This window comes from Mustela nigripes, chromosome 16 (assembly GCF_022355385.1).
Source record: "Mustela nigripes isolate SB6536 chromosome 16, MUSNIG.SB6536, whole genome shotgun sequence".
NCBI classification, from domain to species: Eukaryota; Metazoa; Chordata; class Mammalia; order Carnivora; family Mustelidae; genus Mustela; species Mustela nigripes.
The window spans coordinates 607,328-620,117 of record NC_081572.1 but is presented as its reverse complement, the minus strand read 5'-3'; the positions used below and the strand labels follow the sequence as shown (position 1 = coordinate 620,117).

General features: G+C 60.6%; 1 protein-coding gene across 1 annotated transcript in view; it reads right to left on the bottom strand.

Moving 5' to 3' along the window:
• Positions 1-1,276: 1,276 nt before the first annotated feature.
• The window catches only part of OGFOD3 (2-oxoglutarate and iron dependent oxygenase domain containing 3), a 16,465-nt gene continuing 4,951 nt past the window's right edge, over positions 1,277-12,790 (bottom strand). The window contains exons 4-9 of the mRNA XM_059381050.1: positions 11,477-11,519; positions 9,270-9,334; positions 8,753-8,809; positions 5,659-5,812; positions 2,475-2,598; positions 1,277-1,523 (exon numbers count right to left, since the gene is read on the bottom strand). Of these exons, the coding sequence (XP_059237033.1) occupies positions 1,387-1,523; positions 2,475-2,598; positions 5,659-5,812; positions 8,753-8,809; positions 9,270-9,334; positions 11,477-11,519 (580 nt within the window). The 3' untranslated portion in view covers positions 1,277-1,386. The remainder of the gene's footprint in view (positions 1,524-2,474; positions 2,599-5,658; positions 5,813-8,752; positions 8,810-9,269; positions 9,335-11,476; positions 11,520-12,790) is intronic.

Below are 12,790 nucleotides of genomic sequence, written 5' to 3'. Positions count from 1 at the left end.
CAGCCCCCAGCGGTAAGGCGGGTCTCGGCTGTGCGGGGCAGTTGGGGGGATCTCTTCTGGGGTCCGGGGGCCTGCAGAGGGGAGCAGCCACATTTTCCTGAAGACAAAGCCTTGGTCCAGTGACCCACCCTGGGCGTGTGCAGACCCCGGGTGCTGCCCACCCTCCTGCCGCTTCCCTCCTCACCACCACTCATGGGATCCCTCCGGGAATGGGGTCCTCGCTGGCTGCCCCCCACCCCCCCAGATCTGTTTTCTCTATTGAGGGAGACCCAGAGAGCTTGTCCGGGTACCACCAAGATCGCGAGCCCCCCGTGTGTCCCCCGGCATGGGGACGGTGGCTGGGACACCCGCACTGCAGGCTCCTCAGAGGGACTGTCCACAGCCCTGGCTCTGCTGGGATCCACGGGGCCCCAGAGGTGCTGAGACAGAAGGGACGTCACGGTGGAGCCTGCAAGTCCGGGGGGGCAAAGCCCCGGTGTTGCTGCGGCCGCTCCGTGGGGCTTGGCTGGTTCAGGCGGGGATGGAGGGGCAGGCAGAGCCCTTCCTGGGGGGCAGGGGGCCCCCCAAGTGCATTCAGAGCCAGCGGTGTACGCGCGCTTCTCCTGGGACTAAGAGCACTGTGAACTGCTATTCACAGTGTCAGTCAGTCCAAAGGGGACTGGACGTGCCCCGCACTCCCCTCTCCCCTCGGCCTCCCGGAGCCTGGCGGCCTGATGTTCATGGCCCTCAGCACCCCCCGCACTCCGTACTTGGTTTCAGTCTGCTACTGTTCCGTGTCTGTCCTACTGCCTGGCCCTCTGCCGCTGCTCCCCCAGGTCACACCCACGGTCTCCCCCGGGGCCCCCTGCACCCCGTCCTCCCACAAGCATGGCTGGGGTGCGTGCAGGGCGCCCATGTGGGGTGTGACCGGCTTGCTTTTGGGAGGATGCTGTGCGAGGCGGAACTCCTGACCCCGCTGTCTTAGGCCCTCAGCCCGCACCGGTCACCCCCGTGCTGGACCTTCGCTACGGGCCACGGCATTGTCCACGTTCCGATGTCGGTCTTCAGTGGCGGGCTGGTCTCTGGATGCAGCCCGGGGGAATGACTGTTCACAAGCGGGAGTTTCCACCCGGGGCCCGAGGACCCCTTCTTGAGTGGGAGGGCACGTCAGCTGGCTGCCAGTTCCCGGGCCCGACGTGGACAGCACACTGAGTCGCTCACAGGAGCCTCGGAGGCCGAGGGCCGCTTCCCAGATTTCCCTACAGACGAGGAATGACCAGCACAGCAGCGGACTGACTCCGGGTGATTCCTAAGGCACCTTGTTCAATGGGAAAGGGCTGAAGTGGCGGGAGGGGCCCACGCTCGGTGTGGCCGCTCCCGGGGGCGCGGGGGGAAGGCGTGGCGGGGCTATGTGAACGCGGGGTCCGCAATACCGTGGTCAGGGTTGCAGGTAAAGGCGATGGTGACGGCGTAACGGGTGCCCCAGTGGACCTTCTCCACGCGGTGCAGGTTCTCGGACCCCGAGGTGAAGAAGGACACCCGGCCTGGACGGAAGAGAGAAGTGACCGAAGTGGCCAGAGGCCAGCACCGCTAACAGCACACGAGGCGAAGAGCGAACGCAGACCTGGAACACCAACAGCAGTGGGCAGGTCTCCCAGGAGCAAGTCCCCCGGGGCCACGTCCCTAGGGGTGTGTCAAGGTTGAACAACACTGCCCACCTAATTCTCAACACATGAAACACTTCAGAATCAGAAGAAGGTTCTTCAGTGAAAGATTTAGCTCAGCAACTGAGTAACAAACATGAGAAATCATCTCGGTTTTTCTAATCCTTCATGATTTTCCTATCGGGCCCCAGGGCACTGTCAAAAGCAATGACACGTGACACCCAGCCGTGGTGCTGGAAGCTTCTCTGGTCCTTAATCCGTCCAGCTGCTGGAGCTGCAGGGCGTCTGGAGGCCCCTCCTGCCTGCTGAGCCCAGGGCTGCACCCCTTCCCGCGCCTACCCACAGAGCGGGGAGACCAAACCCTGAGCTGCTTCATCTTCCCACACCCTTGATGTCCAAGCTACCTTCTGTCCCCTTCACAGCTTCTCCAGGGAGCAGTGTGGACCCAACAGCTCTGTCCAGTGTCCACCAGACTGTCCAGTGAGGATAGTCCCGTGGCCAGCAGAACATTGAGCCAACCCAGGTGGGCAGCCTCACTGGTCTGACTGGGCTCCCACAGGCGATGCCACACAACAGGGGAGACGTGGCAGCAGGGGACGGCATGGCGCGGTCCGGGGACCAAGTGGCCGGGCTCTCCTGGGAGTCTCTGGGAGTCCTTCCCCACACACGCCAGGAGGGAGGGCACACACTCACAGGGCAGCTCTGGGTGTCCCTGCCGGGCTGGGGGCCCCGGGGACTCTGGGGACCGCTGTGCTGTGGCAGCAGTGACCGAGGGCAGCGGGGCGTGCGGAGACCTGCCTGCCCGCCCGGGGCCGCCGCGGGATGTCCTACCTGCCCTCGGCTCCACTGTCGTGTTGGCTCCCTCCTCCACGAACACGAATCTGCCGCCGCCGAAGTCGTCCAGGTAGTCGGAGAGGTAGAGCAGCGAGGTGTAGTCGAAGGAGCCGTAGGTCACCTGTGGGCGGGGCGCGACGGAGCTGGTCGGCGACCGGGGCTCGTGGGGCACAGCCGCCCAGACGGTCGCGCCGGCTTGCGGGCCGCGGAAACGCCTCGGTCGGGCCCATGTGCCCGCTTCTGCCCGGGGCTTCTGCGCTGCTCCCACAACCGGGCCGTGGCTCCTGGCAAAGGCAGCGTGTGCGGACGCCAGGCGGACAAGCCTGCACCACGGCGGTTCCTGGGACGGCGGCCGTGTCACCGCCACCTAGTAGCTCCCACCTCCCGCGTCGGCACACAGAACAAACACAGCAGCGACAAGTGCTCTTGCTCCTTCTTCACGCTGGGGCGGGGGGCAGCCAACTGTGACCTTTACCGGTGGGAATACCAGCCGTCTTAACCCCTTCACGCCCAGCCCAGAAGCACCAAGCACACTGCGGTCACAAAGCCGTCGCCACCGTCCGTCCCCAGAAACCTGCTTAGTACCTTCCCCCACTGAAACCGTCCTGTGAAACGCTCACTCCGCCCCCGCCCCTGCCTGTCTCTGACTCTGAGGACCCCAGGGACCTCATCCTGACCAACGGACAGCATCTGCCCTTTTGTGTGCGAGCCCTTGCGGGCAGATGCGGCCCGGGCCGCAGAAGGCCGGGATCTGGCAGGGGCTCGTCTGGGCACAGACCCTCTGATAACCGACCCCACCCCCGGCCCGGACGGGCGACGTGAACAGGTGGCGGCTATCACTTGTTTCCTCCGATGCCCTGAAGTCAGGGAGGCGAGGCCCTGCTCGCGGCCAGCGCGGACAAGGGCGCCACACGGACACGTTGTTTTCCGAGCGGCATCAGCAGGGCGTGGTTGTCTGCACTGTGCATGGAAGGCCTCGTCCCCAGGGGCCGACCAGACCAGTCGGGATCTGGTCAGTGAAGGGAATTACTGAGATACACGGTTTTCTTTTGTGCCAAGATAACGATGTGCGGCAAACAAGGAGTTTTCATCACGTAAGAACCTTCTGCAGGCTGGTGAATTGCTCCATGGGCAAGTCTGGGCCAAGAGATGAAGGAAGTGTCTTAAGAACTCAGTCCGACTGTCAACCCAGCCCTGGCACACAGCCCGACTCCCGCCTGCAACCGCAGGGCTGGCAGCCGGTCGCACACTCGACGGACACCTGCAGGCATCCTGGAACAACTCAGAAGCTCCAAGCCAATCTCACACGACATTCCTGATCAAGGCTCAAAAAGCCTTCCCCGCCACCATCTCTACCCCGTCACCGTGACGACAGTCACCTCCTGATGGGAGGTGGGCCAACCACGGTGCCACGGTACCGAGAGCGATGTCACCTTCTCGTACACTCGGCACCAGGCCGCAGGAGGCTGGATTCCTACACACCTGGGCGCAGCTCCGCATGCCCCACTGAGACCCTGACTTGGATTCCCCTCGTCCCGAATCCCTTCACCAAACAAACCTCAGGGAGACAGAGGCCTGCGCCTCTCCCGGGGCCATGCTTCCCGAGCAGCTTCAGCCGCGAACCTCACATCCATCGGAACCACCCTCTGCCATCCGTCCACCCCCAGATACGGCAAAGGAACCCTCAGAACGCGTGTGAAAACCGGGGACCTGGGTAAGGGGCCGTGGGAGGGGCGGGTGCGGGCGTCTCCGTTCCGAGCTGGAGACCAGAGCTTGGCGATGACCAGCGGACGCCCCGTTCTGGAGTTCTCTTGTGTCCGAGGACAGCTTTTGGCCACACCCACACACCACCCAGCTCCTGTGGACCCTCCAGGGTCCTAGCGTCGCTGTGGAGAGCCTGAGGCTGCCGACGTGCTCCTGGCGGCGCCTCCTTCCGCCTGAAGTGTATTCTCCTTGAAGTTCGAGAACGCGGTCGGGCCGTGGGCATTGCTTCTCCTGAACTGACCCCTCCTGGCGGTGGAGGGCCAGCCTCCCTTCGTGAGGGAGGTCCTCCTGGGCTCCGGCCCCCGCCGGGGGCTCCCTTCTCCATGCGCTGGACGTTCCTCCACACACATCGTCTTTGCCGTCAGCGCCCTAACAACCGTTTCCAGCTCTGCAGGCAGTGGTTACCGCACAGCTGAGACCTCAGCTGTCCCCTCGCGCAGTGACCCTGGGGCGAGGGTTACCAATAGGCCAACAGCCGCTAAAGCCACAAGGGGCACGGGGTTGGACCACAGCTGGACCGCACTGGCATCTGCACACCCTGGAGGAAGACCACAGAGCCACTGGGTCTCCTGCCGTGAGGCCAGAAACCCCAGTCCTGGCCTGAACCGGCTGCAGGCCCCAGAGTAGCGCTGGCCTGTGGCAATCCCTGGCCATAGACACCATGTCCACTGAAGCTGACTGACCAGTGACATACCGAGGTCCTCAGCTTCAGTAACCACACCACTGTGCTCACGGCCACGCGTGGTGCTGCCTCGGTCGGCTCAGTTGAGATCCAACAAAGGCTGAGCACCCGGCTGGGTTTCAGAGACAGAGCCCCACTGGCAAGCGTGGTTCCAACCTGCCCTCGCCTCCCACCCCATGCTCCCTGGGTGTTTCTCACTTGCTTCGTCCATTCTAGCTTCAAGGAGCACAAGGGACAGTCCTGGGTCACCTGAGCACACCTGCCGCCGGGCCGCCCCCTGCAGCCCTCAGGTGTCCCCAGCACCACACTGAGAACACGGGGGCACGTGGGATGGGCTCCAGGGCAGCGGGTCAGGATCACGGATCGGCTAGGACTGTGTCTAAGAACAACAGATCGAGAACAGAGAGCCGGGGGTCCTGAGTGGTTGCAAGATGTTCCTGCAAAGAGGCAGGGTGTGGGCGGAGGGCAGGCCCAAGGGGAGGCCCCGGCGGCCGTGGAGGCGACAGAGACTGCCTGGGGGGCCCATAGTAGAGTTTGCGGTTCCAGGGGAGGCAGCCACGGACGACTGGGTGCCACGGGGCCTGCCAAGTCCTAGCGCACATCTCACTGTCCAGGGGTTTTGGGTCCAACCCGAAGGTCGGAGAGGAAGACGTCTAAAACCCCAACCACAGAAACACCACGGGGCAGATGCCCGGGAAGCCAGGCTGTGCGCCCGGCCGGAGAGTGGGTGCTCACCTTGTCCACATGCGCGTGCCAGTACTCGTCGTGCGCCGTCCGGGCCTGCGTGCTGTTGATGCGCGAGAAGAACGTGGGCTTTGTGAGGTGCAGTGCGGATGCGCTGATGCCGAAGGCCTGGGCGACGGTGAGCTGGACCCTCTGCCGCACATCCCTGTCGGGGGGGACACATGTCAGGGCACAGGCACTCACGCACGTACCCGCACACACCGAGCACACTCACCGCCCATGCACGGCCACACACGTCTGCGAGACACGTGTACACACCCACACATGCCTCCACATACAGTGTCCACCACGTACCTGCGCGCACTGTGGGAGGACGGGGACCGGGCCCAGGGCCACGTGTGCGCACGTGCGGGAGGGAGGGGGACCCAGGGTTAGGACCACACGTGATGCAGCCCCAGCACAACAGGATGGGTTATTGTTACATTTCCAAACCACTGGCTGGTGTCTCCACGTGGGCAGCACTAGCTCAAGGGTGCCCCCCTCCGGCAGGGCACCAACTGGGGGCACAGCAGACTTTTCCGGGGACCCCCCTGAACTCATTTCAGCCAGTGGAGGGGTCACTCTAACCCCAGCGACGCTCACAGAACTTCTGCTGGGCCGACAACGACCACCGGTGCGTCACCCTCCAGCGAGGCCGGAGGCCCGTGCACTCAGCTCTTCCCAGCCCGTCGCGAGGAAGCATCGACTCCGTGCGCTGTTTTCTTCATCTCTGTTCACCGTCAGGGCGCGAAGTTGTTTAGCCAAATGTCCCAGTTCAACAACCTGAAAGAACTCGGAGGCTCGTGGCCTTCCTCCACGGTCATCTGGCCACACACTCCGCGGCTGGCCTGCTCACGGCATTGATGGTGCTCCTTCTGGAACCCACGCTCGGCGCAGGCGCGCCGGCCTCCCATTCCTCGGCGCCCGCTGCAGTGACGGTGCCCGGGGGGCCCCCCTGATGGTCCTCTGGTTCTCATGGTTCTCGGTTCTGCACGCCTGCTGCACACGCTCCCTGAGGTCGGCGGACGGACAACAGCCCAGAAGAGACGGGAAGCAGTCCGACAGTTCTACCTTCCTCACATCCGAGAGAGCGAGCTCAGGGACTGACCGAACCCAGCGGACGTCCTGATGAAGCCTGTGTCCAGGGCCTCCGTGGTGGCCTCCGCGAAGCTGCCTTCTCCAGCACCCACGTGCCTGGCAACAGCACTCACGCCTCTGACTGGGTTTTCACTCCAGAAATACAAACTCTGTCCCATACGTAAGACTGTCCTAGGCCGCCTGTGCAACCACCAGCCGCTCCTGACCGCGGTTGGATCGACACCGCTTCCTCTCTGCAGGCTTGCTCTCGAATGAGACACAAATCCGCTGTTTTCTCTTCATTTGCAGTGAGCATTTTTACGCTTCATAGACCCTTGAACTTACGAACATTAAAATACTCACGCTTTTCACTTAGCGGTAAACACGATAAAGTGAACGAGTCACCGGGTGACCGCAGGCCAGGCTCCCGTCCCGCTGGTCACCCAGCTCTTTGTGCTACAAAACCCCACCTTGCCCCAGGCCCTGACCTCAGGGCCCACCCAGGGAGGTCACCAGCGTGAGGCAGGGGTCAAGGGCACCGCTCACTGACGCTACTATTTGTGTGTCAAGTTCACCTGACCCTTTGCTTCTCTCTGGACCAGGAGCCCGGCTCACTCTCCGGCCGTCTCCCTGGGAACGTCACCAAGGGGAGGCGGCCGCTGTTCCCAGACCGCGAGGCTATGGTAGCAGTGAGCTCTGCTGACTGTGGTCAGGGACGGGTGCTAGGGCTGAGGAGACAGAAGGGCAACGTGGGGTCCGTGTGGTGATGAGACGCTCGGTACCGTGGCTGGCAGCCCTTATGTGAGCTACCCAGAGGACAGAATTGCACACGCTCACACAAATACGGTAGAACTTGGGATTCTGAGCAAGATGGTGGGGGCAGCACCGGGGCCGGCTCCCGGGGGCAATGCCCGGTTCTGCTAACACCAACTCGTGCCGTCAGGGGAACTGGGCGAAGGTACATGAGATTCCACGATGTTATTTCTCAAAATAGTCTGTGAGTCTTGATTACCTAAAAATTACAAGTTTTACTTAAAGAAAACCACTCCCTTGTGGGGGAGCTGTCGGGGCAGGAGGGCCATGCCTGGCACCTGGCATGGGGAGGGAGCCTGGTGCTGGCTCCTGTGCTGTGACTTGTGAGTGGGCACGGCCCCTTAGCGCCCTGGGCCACTCGTGAGGCTGTTGCAAGAGCTGCTGGACCCACCTGGGGCTGGGGCAGAGAGCAGCCCTGGGCAGACGGGGAGCTCACGAGGCCCCCACTGGTCTGCTCCTTCCATATGTCCTGTGGGCTCCATGGCCTGGCTAGGCCCACAGCGACGAGGCAGGGGCAGCCCTGTGCACCAGCTCTGAGCCCAAAGTGCCCTGGACGCTGGCGCAGACAGTAATCCCACAGCTGTTCTAGTACATTCTGCCCGTCAGCCCTGACGGCACAGGGTGTCAAGGAAGGAGAAAAACTGTGGAGCCAGGAGAACAGCCCAACCCAGACAAGTCCATGAGTTCCCTGCCCCGCCCCCAGCAGGGGTGGGGGGTGGGGGTGGGGGTGAGTTACCGCCCCAGCACCCACGGGCCAGGACTCTGATAAAGTGAACCGTGCATTTCAAGGGACCCTCTGCTCACGAAGTGCCCAGACAAACGGGGGTGGGGGGCACATCCCTGGGCACCTGCAGCACCTGGCTCGGGGTGGGCGTGGTAGTGGGCACGACTGGGTGCTGTGGTTGGATGGACACAGTTGGCCGGGGAGAGCCAGGATCAGGGTGGGGTGGACAAGTGGGTGTGGCCAGGGGCGTGGCATGGGCGGGGGAGGGGGGGCATGGTTGGGGAGGGTGGCCTGGCCTGGGGCGTGGCCTAGGCCTCTGAACAGGGCCTGGTACCGGTGGTGATCGCGTGGGCGTGGCCCAGACAGGTGGTGGGCCCGGCTGTGGTGGGCTTGGTGCGCCTGGGTTCCCACCCTGGATGGGCGGGGCTCTGGTGGCCCAACCTTCAGCCCAGCCACCCGCCTCCCCTCTGACTTCCCTGCTTTCCTCCTCACCGGTACAACTGGAAGTCCTCTTCTGAGAAGACCGTTTGTATTTTATCTCCAAAGTATCTGTGAAAAATAGGCTGTTAACACATGTAACGTTTCACTGGACGTGTCGACACTTTCTTACAACACTGAATCTTCTTTAGCTTCCTTGTTTCCTCCTGCGGAAGAGCCCTGTCCCCACAGGGATGACCAGTGATCACAGAGGGGGACGTCACTACGTTGAGGGTGGGGAATCTCTGCTTCTCTGGCCTCAGGGAGGATCAGGGTCCTATCAGCTCTTTCCAAGGCTTTCCCCCACCCCAGAGCCTGGCCTGCCTCTCCGTCCTCCCCCCTTCTTCTAGCTGTCCCTCAGCCTCGGGTAGGTCCTGCTTTCTCAAGAAGGCCCCTGAGGACCCCATGGAGCCGGAGACTGTTCCCTGCAGCTGGTGAACCAGGATCCTGCCCCTGAGAAGGGCCCCGCCCCCCAGCTCTGGCCAAGAAATGCAGGGGCACAGTGAGGGCTGCAGCCTGTCTGGGCTCTCACCTGTACAGGTTCACAAAGTGCTTCCCGACAGACAGGGCTCCTGAGTGCAAGTCCAAGATGGACGCCTGGAAAAGATGTGCATAGAAAGGGTAGCAGGGTCCCCTGTCCCCCTGTGAGATCCATCCTACCCTCCCCTGGGGTCAGGCAGGCGATGCCAGGTTTCAAGAAAGGTGGACCCGGGGTATACGCAGGACAGATCTCATTCCCTCCCGCACTGTCTGATCTTCTGAAAGCGGTGCACAGACCTGTGAACTCCTGCAGCTGAATCATACCCCCAGCCCCGCTGAGGTGTCACGGTCGGTTGAGCTGTACAGTCTGATGAGCTTTGATGTCACATACCCGTGAAACACCGTCACCATCAGGATAACAAACGCGTCCCAGAATGTCCTTGTACTCCTCTGCCTCCTGCCTCCCCCCCCCAGGTAACCACCTGCTGTCACAGGCGGATGCCCACTTTCTAAAGTTACACGTGGTCATGTGGGATGTGCTCTTTTTGAGTCTGGCTCCCTCTCCTCAGCACAGTCACGTGGTTCGCTCGAGCTGCTGTGTCCGGGGACATCCACCCCATCTCCCTGCTGAGGACACTCCATGGTTTGGGGTAATACAACCACGTGGTTGTTTCCAGTAAAGCTGCTCTGAACACCGGCGGACAAGGCTGTGCAGACAGACGCTTTCAGGCTCTTGGGTAATCCCCAGAGGCGAACTGCTGGGTCCTACCTTTCACAGGCCCATCAAAGTGTTCTGTACCCTTGCCCACCCCACCTCTATGGGTCCTTCCCCACGTCCAGGAAAAGTGGTCACCAGCACGGACCATTTTCACACTATCTGGAAGGTAATTATATTTCTCCTCATTGATGCAGTGACCAGCCCCAGGGTTTGAACACAATTTGAGCTTAATAACTGTCAACTGAATTTAAAGGCATCAAATCAGGTTCCTTTGCTGCAAGATGATTTCCTGAGGGAAAGCCCAGCAAAGAGTAAGAGATGAGTCCATGCACAAATGGGTTTTTAATAAATGCTACTCCTGAATCAAACCAAACTAAAATAAAAGAAGCTGAATTTTGGAACTCCAGGGAAAAATTTGCAGAATAAAATAAAGTCATGCAGATAATCACAGAAATACACAGAAATTCTAGCAAAGTCCATAAACAAATCTTCCCAGGAAGGTTACATGTCTTGAAACATGTAGACATCTGGGTCCACATATGGCAATAATTTTGCCATCGGAGAACAGTGCAGAGAAGACTACAGTGCAGAGAAGACTATCTCCACAGCCTCACACACTGGGTGTTCAGAACCCCACATGGGAATGCAAGCTAACGTGCGGTGTTTGTAGGAACATGACTCCCAGAGGCTGCCCGGATGAGACACAGGGCTGCCCTGGCCCTCTGTTCCCAGCAGCCGCTGGGACTGATCGTCACAAACTGACTTAAACTCATCAGAATTCGTCTTCTCACAGCTACGAAACCAGAGACCCTGAGATCAAGCTGTGGCCAGGGCCAGGCTCCCTCTGAAGGTCCAGGGGAGAATGCCTCCTGCCTCCTCCAGCTTCTGGTGGCTCCAGTGTCCCCGGCTTATGGCCCAGCCCCTGCGGCTTCTCCTCTCTCCCCTCCAACCTCCTCCGACTCTCATACAAGGACGCGTTTGCCGTTGGACTCCGGGTCCCCCGCCAACCCAGAATGACCTCATCTTCAGACCCTTAACTTAGTGGTGTCAAAGATTCCTTTTCCAAATAAGGCCCTATCCTCAGGTTCTGGGTGGGCGCATTGTCCACGTGACCCCCTGGAAACCACCCCAGACCCCTGGCCCCCTGCACTCTAGTGCCCACACCGTGTCTGTGGGGCCTCCCACCTGGCGGCGGGGGAGCATGTCTGTCACCGTGTACTAGGAGCCCTGCCCACTTTTGCCTCTCCCCAGTCCAGGCCTGGCCACCCTCCTCACTGGGCTCCTAAACCCTCTGTCAGCTCACTGTGCACCCAGCCCTGCCTGCCCTCCGCAGATTGTCCGAAACATGAATGAGATCTGGGGAGGCTGCTGTGACTCACTGTGAAGAGGGGGACAGACTTGGGCCCACTGACTATGGCCTTTCCATGCTGGTGACATGCGGAGAGGAGGGACACCCAAGGCCCCCCCGCCCACAGTGGCTACTTGCCCTTGGGTGGAGAGCAAGTTAAAGGGGTAGAAAGAAAACTGAAGCAGGAACTCACCCCTCCATCAGATCCTCCCAGGGACAGCCCCTTCTCGGCTATGCTGCGGGGAAAAGGTCGTTGTCAGTCAGGATTGGGGTAGCGGGATCGTCTGTGATATAGCTAGGGATTTAACAGCTAACACGATTCTTACAATGTTAATATATTATTTAATATTTGAGATATAAACACATATTTAGACCAAAAAACTTGATTCTCAAAGTTAAGGGAATAAATGACAGTATCTCCTCACCATGTTGTTAATTAAATACAACATTTTAGAAACAACTAGGCTTAATTTCCATTTTTAGTACCGAGAGCTGGTGCCCACCCAAACGGGCCAAGCAACTCCCACTGGATCCCTGACCTGGTCATCACTGGCTGGGGCGGGGGGGGGGGGGGGGGGGGGGGGGGGGGCTTTGTGATCAGCAGCCGGGGCGGCAGAGGAGCCGCGGAGGCCTGCGGTGCACCTAACAGGACCTCCCGCCTCACTGAAGACTCAAGAGCTTCCTGACAAGTCACAGCAACTGGGGAACGGAGCTGGGGAGCGATCAACCCGGATTCCAGTGACTCCTGCCCAGGGAGCCCCTGTGGTGCTTTCTAGAAACAGGAGGAATGTCTCCCTGCTGGGACAGATGGCTGGGCACACAGGCGGCTTGAGGGCCCGCACCACTCCACCTCGCACACACAACTAAACACCTCGTGTCTGAACAATTTGTTGCAAAATCAAAGCTTGAAGATCTTGTCTTTAAAACCCCGATAGGGGCTCCTGGAAGGCTCAGTGGGTTAAGCCTCTGCCTTCAGCTCAGGTCATAATCCCAGGGTCTTGGGATCAAGCCCCACATCGGGCTCTCTGCTTGGTGGAGAGCCTGCTTCCCCCCTCCCTCTGCCTGCCTCTCTGCCTGCTTGTGATCTCCCTCTCTCTGTCAAATAAAAAACAAAAACAAAAACCCAACAAAGAAAAATCCAGTGTTGACAGCATCCGAGTAAGACTTCCTGCCCGGTCAGAGTCACAGCTGGTCAGCCCGGGGGCTAATCCCCGGCCAGTTTCAGGACAGACACTGAACTGCTCTCTCGTGTTCCCCTGCCGCAGCGGGGAGCGTCACACGGGCGCTCGTTGGGCTCCCCGAACAGCCAAGAAGGCAGCATGTCCCTAGGCCTCCTGCACAGGTCGGAACCAAAGACGGCTGAGGCCTTGGCAGACTCCATCAGCAACAGCCTCACTGAGGGCAACAGCCGTTGCTTCCAGAAAGTGGAAAAGCCCACTTTTCCCCTTGGAAGTGCATGAGGAAATTCTTATGGAATTCTAATTGAATTTCTTTAAATCATCTCCCC